Source organism: Rhipicephalus microplus, chromosome 1, assembly GCF_043290135.1.
Source record: "Rhipicephalus microplus isolate Deutch F79 chromosome 1, USDA_Rmic, whole genome shotgun sequence".
Lineage (NCBI taxonomy): Eukaryota > Metazoa > Arthropoda > Arachnida > Ixodida > Ixodidae > Rhipicephalus > Rhipicephalus microplus.
In genome coordinates, this window is record NC_134700.1 from 172,964,631 (window position 1) to 172,988,135 (window position 23,505).

At 42.5% G+C, this 23,505-nt stretch overlaps 1 protein-coding gene across 2 annotated transcripts in view; it reads right to left on the bottom strand.

The window, feature by feature from the left end:
* Cog3 (conserved oligomeric Golgi complex subunit 3) overlaps positions 1–23,505 on the bottom strand; it is a 58,218-nt gene that overhangs the window by 7,778 nt on the left and 26,935 nt on the right. For both annotated transcript variants that reach the window (XM_037428971.2, XM_075888246.1), the window contains 7 exons: positions 17,363–17,448; positions 13,389–13,478; positions 12,497–12,617; positions 9,346–9,428; positions 8,726–8,860; positions 7,973–8,179; positions 218–316 (listed from right to left, as the gene is read on the bottom strand). In XM_037428971.2, the coding sequence (XP_037284868.2) occupies positions 218–316; positions 7,973–8,179; positions 8,726–8,860; positions 9,346–9,428; positions 12,497–12,617; positions 13,389–13,478; positions 17,363–17,448 (821 nt within the window). The remainder of the gene's footprint in view (positions 1–217; positions 317–7,972; positions 8,180–8,725; positions 8,861–9,345; positions 9,429–12,496; positions 12,618–13,388; positions 13,479–17,362; positions 17,449–23,505) is intronic.

Here is a 23,505-nt window from a genome sequence, read left to right on the forward strand (position 1 = left end):
TATTTTGCTTACGTGTTCATAAGTTGAACTGCATTTTCTATTATATTCAATATTTGCCTATGTATGTGTAGATATATATGTACATATATTTTTCTAACATATTATCTGTACCGCCCCCCTTACACAATGCCCCTCGAGGGCTCTGTAAGGTACTGTAAATAATAATAATAAAGTAATAATAAATCACAGTTAATCAACAAGGAAGGCAGCAACTGACTTGTTCAACAGATGGACAGGCGATGATTTGTTGGTCCTCTGCAGAGTAAGTTGTTCTCACGATCTGGTTCAAGTTCTCATACGATGCCAGAACTTTCGTCTGAAAAGGAAGAGCAGAGCTAAAGTTTAACAGTACGTTATGTTGGGCTAGTTGGTAGATATTAGGCTGAAATACGTGGCGCAACGTTGACAAAGAGAAAAAAAGACGAGACAGAAAGAGCGCCATTTCGCTCTTTCTGTCTCGTCTTTTTTTTTTCTCTTTGTCAACCTTGCGCCACGTATTTCAGCAGAACTAAGGTGTTCGTTCGCTCTTGCAACACTATACTGCCCAATCATTTTATAATTGTCAACTATTTCAGAACAACAGACAGTTAAATTAGTTGGTAAGCAGTCCTTTTATGGGTGAACTTTTTATTGGCAATCTCAGTAAACCCAGCCAAGCAACTAACTTGCTATACATTCCGTAAAAAAAAAGCAAAATACAGTACAGGGAGGGTTTCCCTTTTCCCCCAGTAATATTCCTGAAAAAAATCCCCCTTGTTTTAAACAGCAGTCTTTGACACAAATTCACTTAGCCATACGGCCAAGAAAAACAAAAGAAATTACACAAGGCCAACATCAAAATTTTTGTTGAAGTTGTGGACTTGGGAACCTTGCAATCTGCAAAGAAGTGCTGCTCTTTTGAGCTGCGAACTTGTACCCCTGTCACACGGCCACCAACAAACTCCTCTGAACTCCATCAATGTAGAACCTGAGCAGGAAGTTCAACTAAAATGGAGTTGTGCCCATGCGACACAGCAGTTTTACGAGCTTTAGGCAGAAGCTGGGAGGAGTCCACCAGCTGCTGCAATGAGACCTGTACTAGAGTGTACTAGAACTTCTGAGTGGCACGACCGGCACACTCTACCTTTGCTTGCAGCTGTCCACGCATGCAGGGAAAGTAGCGACGGCGTGGGCATCGACCAATCTTTCAGTTTAGTTGTTTAGCTTGCTCTGCATGGCTGCCTGGCATGGCCGGCATCTCGCTTTTGCTCGAAAAATGACAAAAACACAGCGTTTAAACCATTGTTACGCGCCAGGTTGCACAACGGGATATCCGCGTATGCGACAATGTCGCAAGTTATCCCTTTTCAAGGCCCCAAAAGACGAAAATAGACGACTTCTTTGGGAGCGAAACCTCCATCAACTTGACTGGCCACGTGACGCTGATTGTGCTGTGTGTGAGTTATATTCAGAACTCCATTTTATTGCGAGGGACTACGTCCATATTATCAACAATGTTGAGGTCCGAATTCCCAGGGAAGTGCTGACGCTTGCTCCTGATGCATTCCCGACGATCTTGCTCACCCTGCCTGCATATTTGATGCTGAAAATTTTGGCTCCACTGACTCCAACAAAGCGGCGGCATCAGAGTGTGCCAGCTGAGGACGACAACAAAAAACATCAAGTACACTGACCTTCAAGGGTGCCATAGACAATACACCAAGCTTAAATTTCGTTGAGTAAGCAATGTCACAAGAGTAGAAGAAATACTTCAAAATCTGTGACGCCACATGTAGAGATTATGGCAAAAAATTTAAAAATAACACTTTGACCTTGATTTCTTTCTTTATAAATACAATTATGACTCTCAAATTAAAAACATTACTAAAGTTTTATTAGAAAAGTTAATCGATCTAAATCGATTTACTGTTCCACTTTAGTGTTGCTTGAAGTGATTTTACAACTATAACACAAAGTTATTTAAATACGTTACTAAAAGATGACTTCAGCTTTGTCGTTCAGTCTGCTTCTATGTTACATTTTGTGTGCTGGCCCTAATGTTTTATGTACTTGATTTCTTGTTATCATTGTATTGTATAAATACGCAAACTTCGTATACAGTCGCCGACCGATTTTTCGGACCTGGCGGGAACCGAAAAAAGTACGAAAAATCGAACAGTCCGAAAAATTCGTTTTCGCCAAAAATCTGAAGTTTATTGCATCAGGTAGGTTTAAAAAAGTCCTTGATGCTGCCTTGCTTCAAACTACGCTTGGAGGCAATTTGGTTTGCCCGTATTTGCGCCAAGGTGACATCGTCGCCGTAAACGCTCGACAAAATTGTCACCGCGTTGGCGATCTCCGACGGCTGCGGGCGGTCGTCGTTGTCATCCGACGATAACGACGACCGCCATCCGGCGTCGACCGTAAACGCTCGACAAAATTGTCACCGCGTTGGCGATCTCCGACGGCTGCGGGCGGTCGTCGTTGTCATCCGACGATAACGACGACCGCCATCCGGCGTCGACCGTCATCCGGCGACATCTAGCTGCGAACGTCCACTCTCTATTAGCTTGATTATGGCAGCTTTCTTCTCCATCGTCAGGGTCGTATACTTCCCACGCTTCTTCACACCACCTGGCTCCCGCGATGGCACAGATAGCGGAGCCATGGCACCGAGAACACAAAATTTGATGCCGCAGATAGCCGCTGCGAAGCACACAACGTCTCGACGCTACGCGACACAACACGTGCAGAATGGGGACTGAAAAAAGCTGCAACGACAATAAAAGAATCCTTCTTTCGCCTCCTCCCCGTGCGATGTGATGACGATAGTGCTGACCGAAGACGAAAAAACGGCATCCATCACCGCGTCTTTTAAAAAGCAAACACGGCCTCCGAAACTTAAAACATGGCGTGCGCATTTCAATCTCGGAGGCAGGAAAGGCATCTGAAGACCAAGCTTAGCCAAGCCGACAGAAAATCCAACATGGCGGCGTTCACAATGGCTTGGAGCGTGGCACAAAACGAGCGATTTAGTCCGAAAAATCGAACTTTCAGGGGCAAATTCGCCCGAAAAATCGGCCGAAACAATGCATTAGCTCTATGGAATCCCTGACGGTGCATTTATGAAGTCCGGAATATCCAACAAGTCCGAATTTTTGGAGTCCGGAAAATCGGTCGGCGACTGTATTTATGGTCTCAATTATTATTATTAGTAGCAGTATAAAGCTACTAGTTTGCTTTGCTGTGCAGTGGTGTGGCATTTTTTAAACAGGCAAAATCACCTTAGAGTGTTGCTAAAGGCCTTTTTCTACAGTAGGAACTACTTTGCATTTTTGTAGGGTGCTACAACAATGAATGCATCTAAATATAAAAAAATAAAAATAAAAAAGATCTTCGAAAAAAAGACTGCTGCTATTCAGACCACATCAATAAAGCGTACAGTCAAACTCCCCTACCTATAAAGAGTGCCGCATCAACGCAATTTCCGCTACAACGAAAAATTCACCATTCCCCATCAGCAGTTCATAGGAGTCAATGCAAAACTATTGTCGCCACAACCAACACTTTTTCTTCGATCGTCCCTCTTCAGAGAAATCTTACGGCGCAATTCTAGGCTCAGATACTTATTGCTATGCAGTAAACCCAATCTTTAACATTTCAATGCATTTTCAGAGCCTGAAAATGCCAAACCATATCTAAAACAAGCGTTGGCACCACCAGAAATCGCCGCTGTTCAGCAAACATGGGCGCTGCCATTGCTCGATAGCGATGGCAATGAGACTGCACTGGCAGACGATCCAAAGCTGAAGCTCAGTTGCTCAGTTAATGGTTCCCTTCACCAGCTCCTGGGTGAAACCGCGGAACGATGCCTTTTCCGATTCTGATGCTTATCATCATGTTCGCACTTGGCCAGTGTGGTAACTAATCAGAGCAGCTGTTCGTCCGCATTATCAACAAAATCAGCTAGCTGCGAGTGATGGATGATAAGAATGGCATAGAATAATGAAAAGTTGCCACTCCATGATAGCCTGCCTCCATCTCGGCGTTGTCAAATATTTTTGACGGAGGACAGCTGCTCGTGTTAACGTGTTATTGCAACTGTTTCATTTGTTCACGAAGGCGGTTTTAGGCGTTGTTTTAGCGTGCTTTTCACCATGGCCTCGCCATGCATGGGTGAGAGGGACGTCGTGACGCAACTGGGAAAGAATAAGTAGTGGACATTTTTTGAATTTTGAGAATAGATGTTCTTTTGTCTTGCTAGCTTAGATCAGCTATATTTTTTTTATTTCACTACAACGAAACTTTCGCGTCAACGAAATTTTTTCCGCAACCCGCCAGTTTCATTGAAGCGGGGTTCGACTAGGATTTTTTTTGCTGTCATGTGTGAAAGAAACATGAAGCAACGCGCCCCGTATTGGATTCCAGTTGTGGTGTTCTACATAGAATAGGCCAACAGATCATCCTTCCGTGTCAACATCATAATATCTCTCTCTCTCTTTTTTTTTTTGCCTTCCGATGTGTACCAGCTAGCTCGTTTCGCTAGACAGTGTAACCAGTATAAAAAAAAATTGGCAGATCTCACGTACAGTACGAATCGATGATATGCGAAGCATGAATGAGAAATGTTGATATGCCACTTTAATATCAGTACAACGTTATGAGGTGGATGTAAATGATGCCGTACATGACTTCCGTGCCATGAATATCATGTTTAGATGTGTCGTTTACCTTCGTCAACTATTCACGTCACATGATACCAAATTTAGTATATGCGAAGCTAGCGAAATGGCCACGAGCACGCTATGAGCTTGGTATATTGTCATGTTCTTACATGAAACGCATGTGAGGATTATCCTGTTTGCACCAGTCATATATTTCGTCATCCATTGAGGTCAAGTAACACCAAATTTGGTGTACGTGGAGTTAGCAAAACGACCGTGCGCGCATCATGAAGGGCCGAATTTACTCATATGTAGCATTGATGCCCGCGCACGCTGGGCACAGCGACGCTAAGTTAACAAAACGCAAGCACTCTATAGTCTGACGCCAGGCGCGGCCAGCGTCTGTCGGCGCAGCTTGACGGCAACTGGCGCGAAATGCAACATGCGTTACCCAGAAAACACTGCGTCTCTCTTATTTCATGACGGAGGGAGGCATGACGAGCTGAAACGTGCATGCGTCCAAGCAACACAGCGCGGCGTGCACTTGCGAGCAACGCAGTGCGGCGTGACGCAACGAAATTAATGCCGGCGAGCACGCGCACCGCGTCACGTCGAAATGTATTGGCGCCTTGACTGTGGCATGCAGTCATGTTCTCATATGACACACATCTCATGATTATCATGTTTGCACCAGTCACATACCTTCGTCATGCATTGGCGTTACGTAATACCGAATTTGGCAGATGTGAAACTAGGTAAACGGCTGCGAGCGCATCATCAGTGTGGCATGTAGTCATGTTGTTACATGACACGCATGTCCTGATTATCATGTTTAGATGTGCCATTTACCTATGTCGTCCAGGCTCGTCGCGTAATACTGTACCGAGTTTGGTACATGTGAAGCTAGTGAAACGACCGCAAGCGCATCATGAGCGTAGCATACGCATCTCATGATCAGCATGTTTGCACCGATCATACACCTTCGTCATCCATTCAAATACTGTAATACCAAATTTGGTATATGTGACGCTAGCAAACCAGCTGTGAGCGCATCATGAGCGTGGCATGTAGTCATGTTAAATGACACGCATGTCATGATTTTCATGCTAGGGTCTGTCACTTGTTCGCCATGCAATCATGCCATAGAATACCAGTTTTGCAACATGTTATGTGAACAAAACCACCGCAAGAACTGCAGGACCATGAAATGTAAACCATGACATTGATGACACACATGTGATGATTTTCATGTTATGATTAGTCAAATATGTTCTTCATACAGTCATGTTATGCCATACCAAGTTTGGCATCGATACCATTATGGAGATGGCCAGGAGAGCTAAATGTCATAAACAGCTAGATAGATAGATAGATAGATACATAGATAGATAGACAGATAGATAGATAGATAGATAGATAGATAGATAGATAGATAGATACACAGACAGACAGACAGACAGACTCAATGTCACCGATGGTCGCAAAGAATTGCTTCACATGTAAGAAGAAGCGCTCGCCACATTGTGAAATGAGCTGCACCGCTTCAAGCTGGAGTGCCCTTGGCACCAACTTCAATATTAATAATATCACCAAAAAGTCTTTGCTCAGACATGCTCATGAAAAAGCAGGAGGTATAACAGAGAGCTCGTATTGGAGGAAGTATAACACACTATCGGCGCTACAGGGAGGTACCAACACGTACGTGGAGCGCCTGCCAGCCATCCACTTGAAAAAAATGGTCGATGCCAGCGTCGTCGCACCTTTCCACGCTGAAAAGCTCGCACCCAGGCAGCTATTCGTGCCACTTAAAAGTTATAGTAAACACTACCTGTACGTGAGATTTCGCGACTAATCATGCTGAAAACATTATCAATCGTACGTGTGCTCATAAAAGCTTATTCAATCTCATCGAAACAAATAAAATGTTTTGGCTTTTATCCTCGAAATGTGTATACCTGCAAGCATGCTGGCGCTCATGTTGCCAGGCTTGCTGGCAACAATGAACATATGTTTTGTTATGAGTTTTTTTCGACGTGTGCTGATAATAAAGTGTACTTCTAATTGTCAAACCTAGATCACGCTGCCTTTTCCAATATTGGATGAGCACAGGTCTCATGTCTGAAAACGATGGGACAGAAATATATAGAAGCAAAAGAGACATATACACTACTCTTATCAAAGGAAATCTCTTGAACGGGCCTGTTGTTTAAAACTGTCTCTAATACAATTTGTTTTGTACTAATTCTGCAGTATTGTTTACCTTCCAGTGAAGAGAACTCGTGTCGAACAGAACACATTTTCCTAGTGCCTTCAGGCTGAATTTGATGATAGCCTACTGTATATCTGAATTACTGGGAGCTTAACAGGCAAAAAACACATTTGCTAGGACCAAAAAATAAAACCTAAATTACTGTATTCACTCGCGTATTGAACCCACTCGCATAATGAACCCATCCCCAACCTTGGTCCTTGGAAAAAAAAGAAAAAAAAACTTTTTTAATGTATCTGTTCATTTTATTTCGGTATAAAGGCCAGTGCCATTGACCATTGAAACAACATTTAATCAAGCCATTATATCACAAAATAACAACACAAAAAAAGTGAAAACATATTTTAGCAACCATGCTAAACAGTTGCGAGCAGTGCGAGCGCAGACTACGTTAATCAGAATTTGAAAGTTGCTCCTTTTGCAGCAAAGCGCCATCTGTCGAATGCCGGAGAAACCTCTTTTCTGATAGAGCCACGAAAGCACAAAAACAAAGCATGTGGCCTCTGAAATGATTGGTGCGCGGCATAAAAACACACGCGTGCCCGCCCGTCTCGGAGGCCATGCAAAGTGCAATTGCTATGACGGCGTGTCGTGCACCCACAACGTCTACCGCAACTTTTGTGTGCCGCCATGCAACGCTGCATTTTTGTTTTTGGGTTTGTTATTGTGAACCTTTTTTTGGGACACTTGCTGCGCAGGGCGCGTTCGGCCGGTACGGTAGCTACACGGCAGGTTACGAACAGCATGCGCTGTAGCATGAGAACCAAGCGGCTGAACAACACTTCGGCATCGGTACGTGCGCTTTCGTAACGAGAGGAAACAAAAAGAGCTTCTGGCTACAAAAAAGATTTGTCACACATTTCTTGGGCCAAAATAAGCAAAGCTGTTACGCAAAATTTTCGCTGCTATAACACCCGTTATAACCCTTCCCCCAAATTAGCGTCAAAGGAAAAGATGGGTTCATTACGCGAGTGAATACGGTATCTGCTGGAACTAACAACTTTTTATGAGCTACTGAGTCATCCCTTACACATGTACCAAATAAAGGAGCGGTTCTCACTTTGATGGGCTTGAAGAGGATCTGCTCGGTGTCCTTGTTGGCAAGGTACAGAGACATGCTTCGGGCAAGCGCATTCAGGCTGCTCTTGAGGTGACGGTAGGCACTGCTCACCACTGTGGACACCGAGTCAGGAGCAGCAAACGGTTGGTTTCGCAGAGACACTGTTCGCGTTGGCTCCTGCTGTTTCACCTGTAAAATCAAGTTTGCCTGCAAGGCAAGAAGGGGTATTCTGAACCATATTCTGAAATAAATACTTGAAAAAATTGTCCTCCTTTTACATTGTTCTTTTATGAACTGAGAAAATAATGGCATTAACATGGATAACGCATCGTGAAAAATTTCTGAATTTAATCGAGCTCGAAGGTTTATCAGTGCACCTTGTGACAAGATAAAAGATAAAGTGTCATCTTCTAACGCTGGTTTGCCTCCATGTGGGATGATTTTCTAGACACGGCTCACACGAAATATAGTCAACAGGATTTTCGCAGCCCACTGTTAAATTTTAGAGCTCAGATGTGAAATTCACAATCGGTACGAAACCAAATCTACCATAAAAGACTCCGTCAGTTCTGCTGTTTAATTATGAAACAACAAAGAATATAAAGAAAATGCAATGAAACTTTTGTTGGATATGAATTGATGTCTAAACTGTACTCACAGCCAGCCTTACCTCCAAGGATTCACACGTGAAACACCAGCTTAAGAACTTTTTTGAATTATTAAAAGCAGCGGTGCATTTTGACACTTCCGTACCTTGTCCAGGAAATCCTGAAGTGGTCCAATGAGCGTTCGAGCTGAGTTTGCAATAAAATCCTCACACAAAGCTTTCAACTGGTTGTCAACCGCTTTCTTCGAATCTATCAGGTTCTCCTTTATAGACAGCGTCCCCTAGAAAGAATATAGGCAATTATTCTGTTTCAGGTAAATGAACATCATACATTCAAACCATATTGTACAGAAAAAGGGATTTTAGAACACACAGCTTTATGGGAACTTTTTTTCTTTCAGTAAAAAAAGCAATGCAGCAAAAAGTAGCTGTTAATTACTTTATAAAGCTAAAGTCTTTGCTATGTTTATGAGGACGTTATTACTTCAGAAAGAGCCATCCACATTTTTTAACAACTTTCAATTCCTGACAGCATCATAACAATGATGCAATGCAGTTAACGACACAAGCGTGGTTAAGGTGTAGTTACAGTGACATTTAAGCAGTCAAAATTGTCGACAAAGGCAACTGAATGCAGCAACGTAATTATAGTTGATGCAAAGTGTTAGGCAGACTGTAAACAAGCTTTGTTTAGTTAATATAAGCTCTGCTGCTTGTGCATGCACACACACACAAACACTCAAGCGGTCTTATAAAACGTGCTCACCTCAAGTACAAACTCCAACAAGGCATTGTTTGTTCCCAATGAAAAGAGCCTAGACTTTTTGTTGTACAAGCTAAGTGCTGCATCTGCAACAAAGCAGCATAGACAAGAGTGGGCGCTGTCAAAAGGTCAAAGAATTGTAACATAAAAGAAGACGTTTACTGACAGCTTCAAACTTTTATGAAGCATGCAATCAAAAAAAGAGCTAGACACTGTCCCAGCCTGGACATGCAACTTAAAACATTTTGATTTCCAAAATGTCATAATATGAAAAAATGACATAATTTCATACAGTTTTACTGACTGCAAGCACAAAATGTTTAGGGGTTTAATATTTTTTTTTATAAACACCACACCTTTTAAGCTCTGTACACCTACTGTACTTTTTCCATGTTTCAAATACACCAGGTTTTCCAGCTATAGTTCCACAGCTCACACCAGAAAACGAAACCGAAATGATGCAAAACACAGAGAAAGCAAGACACATTGTGGTTTGCGGTTCGTTCTTTTTGCCCCACCTCGCCGTGGTGGTCTAGTGGCCAAGGTACTCGGCTGCTGACCCCCAGCTCGTGTGATTGAATCCGGACTGCGGCGGATGTATTTTCAATGGAGGTGAAAATGCTGTAGGCCCGTATGCTCAGATTTGGGTGCACATTAAATAATCCCAGGTGGTTGAAATTTCCGGAGCCCTCCTCTACGGCATCTCCCATAATCATATGGTGGTCTTGGGACATTACACCCCACATATCTAAGTCGTTCTTTTCATATCTTGCAACGTGTTACAATATCTTATAAAGCATGAGTGCTAAATAGGCATATAAAAATCCAATGAAATTTTCATTAACCTTATTTCACACAACTGCACAAGGTGGTATAGGAGAGGAGATGGTAGAGAAGCTGCACCATCACTGCTTGACAAAGCATTGACCATTAAAAAAAACAGTAACAGGTACAACAGTGATCCCTAAATTTATCGAACTCAGGTATATCTAATTATCCTTCATATCGAATTGTCCTTTAACAGAGCAATGCTTTACCGTCAATGCATATGGCTGCAGTGAACAAAAAAAGTATGGCAGCTCCAATGCTGTGACACCTGAGGAAGTGTGTAGCATGGGCACCCAGTGATTCCTGATCGTAGAGTTCCCACTGCCCAGTTTACCAAATCGTCAATGACGCCAATGTGTGAGGCAAGCACGTAGGGTTTATACAGCACAAGCAGAATCTTGTTAGGGAGGTTCGCAAACTCGCAGTGCTACATGTGGGTTACTTTTCGTAGCACTTCGTCGACTTCCTGCTTGTTACGGCAGTTGAGATATGTGTCCCCTGCAGCGAGTTCCTTCAGGTTGTTTCCCCCTTCAGATATAACTATAGTAGGCCAGCCAAAGAAGAAAATGTGCACTCTGCGAGGTGATGGCACCCTCTCTTGTAATACGCTGGAGTCAGCTGTATGTTTCTGAAACAGTTTAGTAATCTTATGTTAATTATTACATTTACTTTTTGATTATTTATACTAGATTAGTTTAGATTTTGTTCGTTCATTTCAATCCTGTCTTGAGCATTGCTTGCCATGTTATGGCCTATATAGAGCACTTTACAGTGAGCGTGATGACACCACATGAGATTTATGAATGGACAACATGCGGGGCCGCTGAAGTGTTCAGCAATTAAAACAGTCGAAACATTCGATACATGCAACACCGGGCAATGCGAAATACCCCAAGAAGGTGGCTTTCCCACACAAAATGCTTGGCTTTTCCTCGTGGAAGGAGACTTTTCCACATGGATTTCGGAGAGCGAGTGTTGGCATTAGGAAGTGGTCAAGTGGTGGAGCGAGTAGAAATTACTGCTTGCCATCATATTTTTTCCTCTTAGGTACGAGGTTGCCATACGATTCTCTGCTTGTTTTTTTAGCACGGCAAATGCTGCAAAACTAAAGAACCTGCTGTTCTGCGCAAAGCTGGCTACCTTCAGTACAGTCAAAATTAGAGGAGTTTGATGCTGTTGCAGTGTACGACATACCGAGAAGCAAACTGAGTCGATATAGAAAAATGATGCCGACATTAGGGTCATGGCAGCACACATTCTTCCAGTGCCCAACGACTACACAGGGCTACACAAAAAGATTCTGAGGAGCTACTTACATCTACACTATATTTTCCAGAGTACAACCCACCCCCTGCATATTACTTCACGTCGCCAACTACAAACTGAAGAAAAACACAGCATACAAAAAAAGATGTGAAGGCAAATCTTACATCATTATAAAAGAGTGCTGTGAATCCAAGTTGTGTGCTGAAATTTACTCAAAAAATGTAATAATTTAATTAAATGTATATAAAGTTACTAATTATATCAAACTAATCCTGACTTTTTGTGAGATTGACATATGTGGGTTTGACTGCATATGTTAATTACATTTTACTGTTATTATTTTATTACTATTGTTTGCTTTGAGAACAAATATACATCTGAAAGAAAAAAAAAAAACGCAAAGAGCCAGCTGGCTGCTGCCACTAGCAGCAACACAACGCCTGCCTACTGTTCAGAAACAAAAAGAGGTAGGAAATGTAGGGGGTACAAAATAGTGAGGAGAGAAGGAAAGAATGGTCACAGTTACCAATCTGAGACTAACATGAAAGAATGCTGAAAGATCCTGTGGGGCAGCAGACACAGAAAGGTAGCTGCAAGTTTCACCACTAAACTGTTGAAAATCTTAATGAGGTAAGCTCATTTATTACAATGGAGTTGCATCTTACACGAAAATGAGTTTGTTATATCTGAAAATTTCTTATAAAGGCTTATTCCTAACACTATAGCAATTGCAAGACTATTCTTTGTTTACTTCATTATAAGTTATAACCAATATTTCGTTGTATCCAGGCTCATTATTTTGAGGCTTCAGTTATTATAAAAAGTCTTAGTACTAGTACTAGAAAATAGGCTAGAAACAGGAGGTTTTGCTATTCTAGGAAAGGACAAAGAGTGCAACAGGCCTATCCTAATGAGAATTACTTTGTAAAACAAAAACACCTTGAGCTCACATGACAAAAAAAATCTAACGAATAACACTAATAAAAAAAAAGCTAACAAATACTATCCAGCAAAGCAGGCTCAAATATAATGCTGTAAACCAAACACCAACAAGGCGTACCTTTAATCCTAGTAAAGTCCAGGGACGTTTCCTTGATGGCAAAGTCTATTTGGAAAGGTGCAATTTGTTCTCGAAGGATGAGCAAGTGCTTAATTTGGAACAGCTCTCCATCTATGTTGGCCTGCAAGATTAAAACAACACGATGAAGAGTTTCGATCGCAACCTGAAAATATTTCGCAGCGTTTCCAACACACACTGCTTTTTGCATCTCACAAATCAGTGAATAAAGTGACATTCCCAATATCAATGACCACAAAATGGTGTCATTAAAAAGTTAATTTTAGCTGTCTGTTTTAGCAAGGTTATACCCAAGGAGACATTTATTTTACGTAATCAGTGATAGTTATGTTTCGAAGTGGTAGTTTGGGAACTTGACCCAGGTTATGTTGCTCGCTGTCTGATACTAAGCATGCTATTGTGCACTAACATTCACTTCATGCCACAGCAGAACTTCTTGCAAAAACTTCACAGTGCTGAAATGCTGTACTTTCGCATCAAAAAGAACAGTCTGTTAAGCCACTTGGTTTAGTGTCATTGTTATTTACTACATTAAGCCAAAAAAATTGATTGATTGATTGATATGTGGGGTTTAACGTCCCAAAACCACTATACGATTATGAGAGACGCCGTAGTGGAGGGCTCCGGAAATTTCGACCTCCTGGGGTTCTTTAACGTGCACCCAAATCTGAGCACACGGGCCTACAACATTTCCGCCTCCATCGGAAATGCAGCCGCCGCAGCCGGGATTTGAACCCGCGACCTGCGGGTCAGCAGCCAAGTACTTTAGCCACTAGACCACCGCGGCGGGGCCCAAAAAAAACAACAAAAAAACACAGACACGGAAAGAAGCAAGCACGGTAAATAAGAATGTGCACTAAGTAACGTAACAGACCTTGTTCTTTGAGATTTCTTTCCCCGCTGCGGATAGGGATTCAATACATGCTGCAAGCACTTCCTGGCTGAGTCCTTGGAAGATGGTTTTCTGGAAAATGGAAAATTAAAAGAAAAATGACATGAAACGGTATACTGAAATGGATCAATGAGAGCAAAGCAATATAACAAGGGAGTGTTTACATATTGAAAATGGGGTAAAAACTACAGCCACCATCTCCATACACTACTGAACAACACTCATACCCCTTCAGCTAGTGAAATCCTTGTTGACTTTTTTTTTTTTGATATATTGAAGACCCTGGTAGGAAATGATTTTCAAAGACAGTTTTTAATTTTGCAATGGCACTTCCCGTTACTAGCACGACAGCATTCCCGGCAGTGAAATAAGATCAGACACGATGCTTAGCACTGTGCCAAGGGTCACATTACTCTTACCAGGCCAACACATAATACTCCACAAAAGTGATGACTGCAGAATAAAGTCCATATTTTCTGTTTTTTTAGGGGGGGGGGGGGAGAATCTGTAGAACATTGTCAGATACGTACATGCTTTGGAGCTTCTGGTATTTAAGACTACTGATTGTGAGGACTTTTTGGCAGTTGCCTTGAAGTTTGAACTATCATTTGGTGACTACAGTCACTGTAAAAAGTTACAATGTCATGATGAACTGGTGCAAAAACTTCCTGGTGGTATCATTACCTATCTTTTGTTAGTGCACCTCACCTGACTCATCATTTGCTGTGGCAGTATTAGCAGCTGTTCAGATGTTGCAGAGAGGTAATTTCTAAGAAATGCTGAACTCTTTCGTTACTAGAGCAGACTGGCCAATTTTCAGTGCTTCCACGAAAATATATTTTCTCTAAAAAACAACTAGGCACATTTAACATGGCTATGCATGAAATCGTAACTCATTAGTTTGGCTTTTCATGGGCATATAGAAGTGCCACAACGATTACAATTATCCGAACTTTATTATGCAATAGAACAAAAATACGTAGAAAAAAGTGTTAACGCTACAAAAGTGAGTAAGTGTGCTTAGCCATAAAATTATTTTCCAAATTCTGAAACATAGAAACTGTTCCTGGACACTTCATTTATCGTTTCAGTCATTATATTTAGTGCATAATGTACTATCAGCATCAAATGAAACCCGAACATTGGCAAGCCTTTGCGACGGTATAGTGCCACTTGAAGACATAAAACTAAGATAAAACTTCTAGATGGAAGGGTAGATGTTCCTTCTGCGCTGTTTTCTTGCAAAAAATCTTGCAACTCGTTCACAATCTTTTGCTTGGTGTCGAGTCGGGTCGAGGAGTTATAAAGGGGGTGAGAAGGGGGCGTGTCCTCGTGCAATATCATATTAAAACATGTGTTGCATTACTTCTTCTATAAACAATAACTGGAGAAGGTAGAGCTGGAACTGCTGGGTTGTCTGATCGATTCGCAGGGAAGCGAATGAAGCTGTTTATGCAGGCGGTATCTACAGAGGAAAAAAAAAGGAACAGTTCTCCAGCAACATATGTACTTCCTGACAGAGTGGATCGTGTTAATGATTTTGTTGGTGATATTCCAGTTGTCTGCAAGTACAGGTGGAGTCATAACACAGCAATAAAACTTATGCAGATGATCATCCCAATAAGTTTCAGCATCTCTGGTGGAAGTAACTTCCTCGCAGGCTGTCAGCTGAAAGTAGGTCTCTCAAGCCAGAATACTCATCCAAAAGCATTTTCTATTGCTGTCACATAAGGTGTTTGTAACCTCAGTTGTGAAAAATGAAAATTTCAGCATTCATAAAAACCAACGCATTTTGATCTGCCGCACTGCTCCAACACGGGCACCAGTCTCTCTCGGAAAGAAAAAAATATCCCACGATGTGGTGCATTTGGCGAAATGTATTGACCATATGTTGTGACGGCCTTAAACCGAAAAATGAAACCACAGTTGCCTAGTATGGAGCATGTTTTTACAGTCGAATCTCATTTATTCGAACTTCCGATTAATTCGAACTCACGATGAGGTCCCGTCAAAGCTATGTGTATTCCAATGGGCGAAAACGCCCGGTAATTCAAACGCCCAAGCCCTTCCGACGGTTAATTCGAACATAGCCCGCTCCGAAAATGCTCTCAGCACACCGCCCAATTTCGCGGCGGCACCTGCGACACCTCAATGCTGCCCGCGAAGGAAATGAAAAGGAAAGAAAAGACTGCGGTGGAATGTTTGGTGGTGGTGGTGGTTAGAAGAGGAGAAAGGCACCTATTTTCTGCAGCCCGGTCGGGAGCCTGGCGCAGTGCCTATGGAATGTTTGCCCTCTCTCAAATGCCGATCTACGACGCACCCGTGTCACGCTTCTCCCTTTTCCAACCCTGCCACGTAAAGACCCTTCTCCTTCCAATGCCGTGCGCGAAGAGAGAGAGAGAGAGGGAAAAAAAAAGCTGTCGCTGGGTTGAATGAATGTGTGGTTGAAGGAAAGGGAAAAGGCACTATCTTCTACAGCCCTTGCCCCTTGCGGGAGCACAGCTCTGTGCCTTGAGGGGGGGGGGGGGTCTCTCACGTGCCAGTGCCACACTTCCCTTTTTCATCAAGATCGAAGACCAAAAAAAAAAAAGCTGCCATGGAGTGTTGGTTTTATCTCAAATGCCGATCTGCTTCTCTCCCCGTGGAGACGCTCTTCCTTTCTCGTCACGTGCTGGCCATGCTGCGGCTGCGTAACGAAGAGCGGGAGGCTCTGCTACGCAGTCTTTGTTGTCATTGTCTTTAGAAAGTGTCGGCGCTGGACAATTCCGCGCACAACTTCTCTTGCCAGGAAGCCGAAGTAGAAATGCCTTGCAAGCTGCGTGCGAAATTGACTCGCTGCAAGGCAAGCGTGTGCAAACATGCATCACTGATTACTTCAATTAATAACGAATGTACTGTGATTTGTGAATAAATGTAAGTCTTCTGAAACTTCCCCCTCATGTGTTAGCTCAATGCACATGCGCCACTGCATGGAGAGCCCTCCGTTTATTTAGCTTTTATTAATTCAAACTTCTTTTAATTCGAACAAATTTTCAGACCCTTTCGAGTTCGAATTATCAAAATTCGACTGTATTTTATACACAGCGCGAAGTTTAAAACAGAACTGACAAGTGAGGGCTTATTGAAGTTTAAGGCATCTGAGTTGATGCATCCTGCTCAAAACTTTAGTAAGATGATCCCACATCGTTTCTCACGTCATCACCATTGCTGGGGCTAAAAAAAAAATCAGCAGCAGAAGCGGCCGAAATGCTCGCAACAGCAGTCAATTTTTTACGGGTGCGACGCCCGCGACGATGGTCTCTCGTGCTACTTTAAACCACCTTTGGTTCACGCTAAGCTTGTGGCAGGGTCTGAGGACGCAAAATATTGCTACGTGTCTCGTAACAATATAAACAAACGGCACTGAAACCAAGACATCAGTCACCACAAAGCGTGCCACATGGCGTTTGTTGTAGTGAGGTGCTGGTTTTACTTTTTACAGGAGATTCAAAGTAATTGGACATCGTTGCCGATGGCCTATGATGCCGCACTAAAAGAGTTAATCTCTAGCATGCTTCAAAAGACGGGCAACTTGCAATGTTGCCACTAAAGGGCAATAAATGGTCACCACACCTGAGAGTACCAGTTAATAAGACATTCTACAGGCTTTAACCAGAAGTGCATGATGTAGAGAGCTTGTTCATTAATCGTTGAAAAATCAGTTGCTGCCTGCATAAAACCCGTGTGCGAAGAAAAGCCAGACTTTAGACTTCAAAATGTATGTGCATTCTTCCTGAAAAAGTTTTTTTATTACCTGTTTCAGTGAGATCATGGCTATTAAGACACAGAACCTTGACTACACTGCATTGTTTTAATCAATGTTGATCGCGTATCGATTCCAAGTTCCCCCACAGACAATATAGAGCGTCTGAAATAAGAGGCTGAGCTGAGCTTGCAAAGGGACACAAAGCACTCACATCGACACAGCGGTAGAGTTTCGAGAGGCACACCAGCGTCCGTCGAACAGTGGGGTACCACATTCCGTGCAAGTCTGCAGGAGAATCTAAGAAGATGGATGTGTTCTCATATTAGTACAGCCTGCACACTTCATTGACCTAAGAACTAGTTTTCGAGCTCACATGCTCAAGCCATCCTAATTAAATGAGGTTACCTTTCGTTTCTCTGAAGACATTCAACAAAATGTGCAAATGCTGTGCAGCGAGTCAAACTATAGGGGAGAATCTTGGAAACTTGAATGCATGAGAGGTGAAATTATCAGCTCAAGTAAAATAGTGTTCATCATCAGTATACTAAAAAGACGTGCAGTACTCTGTGTGCTAACTCTCTCCATGATGGCTATATGCAATGGTGTTGGGAATGAGTTAGGCTCCATGGCAGTAAAGGAGCTGCCAAAAAGCATTGTACGTGTGATACTAATCCACTTAAAATGAATGAAATTTGTCCAGAAAGTATCTCGCAATAACATAATAAAAAAGGAAGAATTATTTCAGAACGTTTTCAGCAACACTTACTTTGCAAGTGGTTGAGTGGTAAAGCTAAAATAAAATAGGAGGGAGCAAATTTTCTAAATTTCACATATATGGTGAATAGTCTTGGCTACTATTTGACTTGATTTGCACTGAAATTTTACTATTCTAATTATTTGAACTTCCTGAGGACAAATACAGAGAATATGGACAAATACAAATATGTCTGACAGAAAATGGGCCCTTCAGATTTTTTTAATATGCTTTACCTCATCAGACTCTCATACTGCAGCAAAGCTGCCCCTCAAAATCTGCTGTGGTCCCAAAGTTATTGACTTAAAAAAACTCTGATTTTAACATGGAGATTATTTATTTATTCATTTACAAATACTGCAACCCCGTTAAAGAATTTTTCGCAGGATACGATACAAGTACTTGATACAACTAGTAGGGAAACAAAAACAATGACAAACAAACTACATGTGGTACAAAGTCTAAGCAAATATACGCTTCAAGTATAACTGAAACACGTAAAATACAGCTATTAACACAACAAAAAGGCAAATAAGCTAGTTACACAATGTGGGACATGAACAAATTCAGGGATGGCTGCTACACCACATCGTTGGACAGTTGATTCCATTCATTTATGACCCTAGGAAAAAATGAGAACCTAAAGCAGTAGTTGCGAGTAGTGAAGGGGATGGTTATTAGTGCACGTCACTGTCTTGTAGCATAACCTATAAAAAAGGAGATGACATCAGCAATATCAACGCTGTAGTGTCCCTTAATAAGTTGATAGAGAAATTTTAATCTCAGAACACGATTTCTTTGTGTCAAAGTTGGTAGATTAGCTCTTTTTAGCAAGGCTGTAATTGAAGTGCATCCAAAGCTACTGTATACAGTCGAAACTCGCAATAATGAAACCCCGCGAGTACGAAATTCCCACGGCAAAGAAATATTTTTGTATCTCCGGCGAATGTTTATAGAAGCCCATGTATTACGTGTCTCGTGGCAAGGAAATGTTTTTGGACAGCGATCCCGCATTAACGAATTTTCTACTATGGTGCAAGCCTTATTTTACCATCCCGCGAATGGTTAACTGTCGAAAATATGCTCGTATGCGTGTTATGCGCACTCAAAATTTGTAAACCTCTGCTTTTGCCGCGTTAGCGTGGGTACTGCCATTTTTGTTAACCTAAATTGGCGATGGGGTCTGTGTCTGGCAACATGCCTGGCCACACTGCAGCAGGCGATGGCAAATGATCATGCTGGAGTGCAGATGGCTCCGTCAGACAAGCTCAACAGGCCGAAGCAACACCAACAGTTGGAATCAATCAAAACGACGAAGAGAAGACGAACTCGTGGCGAAATCGAGATGAAGTTACAATGACGTCTGAGAAAAGCTTGACGCGGGAAGCAGATTCTCCTTGATCACGGAAAAAAAAAATAATGGCAACAATATCATCATCATGTTAAGCAGCCTTGCAGCGACACCATTTGGGGGCAACACAATCCCATCCTGCATTGCTTCCATCATTTCGTCACTTCCGAAGCCTTACACGCGTGAACGCCGTGGGTTGTGTTGTGTGTGGCTGTTTGCGTGAAAGTGCTGTGGATGGCTACCGGCACATCGGCTCTTGCTAAGATGCCCCCGCCAGCCAAAAAGCGGAAGTTTCTGTCGCTTCACGATAAGGCTGCCATCATTGCCGAAGTTGAGAAGGGCAGGAAGAAGAAGGATATTGCCAAAGAGTATGGAGTTGCGTGCAGCTCGCTTTCGACCATACTAAAGGGCAAAGATGCCATTCTTGCTGCGCTTGATAATGGCGCACGTGTACAGAACAAGACGGTGGCCACGGCAACCTTTCCGGAAGTTGATAAAGCAGTTTTTGCATGGTTTGGTGAACAGAGTGCCACTGTGGGGAAAAATTCTACAGCAGAAGGCACTGGACTTTGCCAGCATCCTCGGGCATGACCAGTTCCGAGCAAGCGTTGGCTGGTTGGGCCGCTTTAAAGTCCGGCATGACATCGTGGCCAAGGCGATTTCCGGAGAAGCCGCAAGCGTTGACCCGGTAACAACTTCGTCGTGGCTCCTGACCAACAAAGAAGTACTGGACCAGTACAAGCCCTGCGACGTATACTACGCAGACGAGACGGGGCTGTTCTTTCAGATGCTCCCGTCGAAGACCCTGGACTTGAACGGCCAGAAGTGCCACGGGGGCAAGCACAGCAAGCAACGCGTTACCATTTTCTTGTGCTGCAATATGGACCGCACAGACAAGCGGCCACTCCTAGTCATCGGCCGGAGCGAGAAGCCCCGCTGCTTTAAAGGAAACCGCCACTCGCTGCCCGTTTAGTACACTGCAAACAAGAAGGCGTGGATGTCTCGGGCTCTTTTTTTCCAGCTGGGTCAAGGCGTTCGATGCCGACATGCACAAGGCAGGCAGGTCGGTAGCCCTTTTTTTAGACAACTGTAGCGCCCGCCACATCGGCGAGACCCAGCTCACGAACATGCACTTAGTTTTTTTCCCACCGAACTGTACTTCCCTTCTGCAGCCGCTCAACCAAAGCGTAATTCGGAGCGTCAAGTGCGTCTACAGGGAGTGGTTGATCCAGCGTCTGCTACTCAACCTTCGCCACAAGCGTCCCACCGACGGCAACTTGTGCACGGATCTCGAGATGCTGGCCGCCGCATGGGTTGCAACATCCCCATCGCTGATTGAGAACTGCTTAAAGCACGCAGGCTTCACCACCACCGTGCAAGCATCACGCACGGATTGCACTTCGGCCTCACCAGACAAAGATTTGGACGAAGGCGCACTTGATGGCGAGAGTGGTGGCAGTGCAGTGCCTCTATCCCTGACCAACGCCTGGGGGGAACTTCGAGCCATCGATATCGACATCCCAGATGAACTCACCGTTGATGCGTTCGTTCGCACCGATGACGACGTAGTCGTGTATGAGGAGGTGACCGACGAGGCCATTATCGAAAGCGTGCGTGAAGCTGACGACACCGAGGACCAAGAAGAGATGCGTGCGGAGAAACCCAATTCGCGGGTTGTTTTGGATGCGCTGGACACCCTTCGCTCCTTCTTTGGCGCACATGACGACGACATAGCAATGGACCACTTTTTCCAGTGCGAAGGAGGAGCTTTGAAGTTGTTGCATGGCAAGCGTCTGCAAAGTTGACCGACTTCTGGCAATAAATTTTCGTTCTGCTGGCCATATTACTGTTTTTATGTCTCATACTCGCGGCAACGAAATTTTTCGGTTTCCCCAGCGATTTCGTTATTGCGGGTTTCGACTGTATATATCAAACCGCCCGCTTTTGAATGCCTTGTACTTCATCAATGTCTTTTTTGGTAAAAAGATACCAGATTATGGATGTGTAATGTAATACAGGCTGCAGAATTGCGTTAGATGCAAGAAGACAAACATCGGGAGTTGCGAATCTCAAAGCCCGTTTAAAGAAGAAAAGCTTTCGATTGGCAGAATTATACATAGTATTGATGTGTTTGTTCCATCTGAGATCATTACAAATCCAAATACCAAGATATTTTACGTGGTCAACTTCCGAGAGCAAGACATTGTGTGCCGAATACTGAAAATGCAGATTGCTACGCTTGTGCGAAATTTTTATAAAAGCTGTTTTGTCAAAGTTGATGGCCATCTGCCAATCATTACACCATTTCATTATTCTATTAAAGGCTTCATTTAGTCGTATTTGGTCACTGATAGTATCAATTTCTGAATACATTACGCAGTCATCCGCATAGAGTTTAATTTGCACAGGGATGTCATTAACACCCCGTAGTGGCTTGTTCGATCCCTGTTCATGGCCCTGTATCACCTTTCAAGTCGCTTGTCGCGTATCTTGATTTAAAAAATACCGATGATTCTAGTGTAGTCACTCATCTTTCCTGCGAATATTATTCTTTTGAAGAGCTAGCTGATAATCCTGCATTAGACATTGAATTACTATGCCAGAGATTCAAAACCATTATATTCTTTTGTATAAATGATTTCATAACTAGTAAAATAAAACAAACAAAAAGGCACAGCCCTTGGATAAACCGTGATTATACACACCGAATGCAAAGTAAAACGACTTAGAAAAATGTTAGAAAAGAGACCAAATCACAAAACTCGCTTATTGCTCACTTCAGTTATCACTTTTATGAAATCAAAGATAAATGCAACAAAATCATTTTATCTCTCTAGTACCCTTATAAACTTTCTAAAAAATTCACTACAAAATTTTTGAAATTATCTTAGCCCTAAAGGCCAAAAAGAGGATCCTATGTCTCAAGAAAAAAAGTAAAGAAAGGGCCAACCTAATGAACAACCACTTCAAGTCAATTTTCACTGATGACAATGGGATCCCACACGATATTCACTCCCACAATTTGGATAGATCACATCTCCTTAAGCGAAACAGGAATCCTTGATTTATCGTTAAAATTCTACTGCAAAAAGAAAGCCGGACATGATGACATACCTAATGAAATTTTAAGGCGGTATGCTGAACGAATGGCAAAATAATTGTTTCTAATATTTTGAAAATAATTAACAACTTGTGTTCTCCAAAGTATACGGAAAACCGCTGAAGTAATACCACTTCACAAAGGAGGTAACAAAATTGATGCTTCCAATTTACGTCCTATTTGACTGACCAGCACAACGTGCAAGTAGCTAAAAACACATTACTACGTATGTCGAAAAAAAAAAAACATATTCTATCACCATTCCAACATTGTTTTTGCAAAGGTTTTTCTATAGTAACTCATTTAACCAAATTAGTAGTACACGAAATAGCACAAGCCATTGACAATCAAAAACAGACAGATCGCGAACTCCGCTACTTCTCAAAGGCATTTGATCGGGTGTCACATAAAAAAATAACCATAAAAGTCGAAGCAATATTAGGTAAAGGGTCAATTAGTGACTGGATCAGCGCTTACCTATCAAATTGAACACAATTTGTTAAAATTAATCACCAAAAATCTGAAATAACTCAAGTTATGTCCGGCATACCTTAGGGCAGTGTCTTGGCCCCCATTTATTTCTGATTTTTGTAAATGATCTACCTGCATCTATCAATATGAACATACGACTTTTTGTCGATGATTGTATAATATATAAAGAAATTACCTGCCCTAGCGACCACGTGACCCTTGAAAATGATCTAAAATCAGTATCCCGCTCTTGTGTGAAATGGCAGAGGACATTAAACTTAGATAAATCAGCTTTGCTCAGAATAACCAGGAAAAACATTACATCCGAATTCTCCTATATTATCGGGGCCACACATAATGCTCCTAGTTGAAGCCTGTGAGGTATTTGTAAATAAAAATAAAATATGTTCGAAAATATGAACTCCTGCTAAGGAACACAGGTATCTTGGATTAACCATATCTAATGATCCGAAATGGGAAGCACATGTAAACCAGGCCACATCATCTGCAATAAAAAGATTTTTTTCCTGAAAAGGTGCCTCCATTCAGGACCACACGCTACGAAGCTACTTGTCTATAACACATTTGTCAGACCAGTGCTTGAGTACTCTAACGTCGTTTGGTTCCCATCTGCAAAAAACTTAATAAATAAACTAGAAAACGTACAAAGGAATGCAG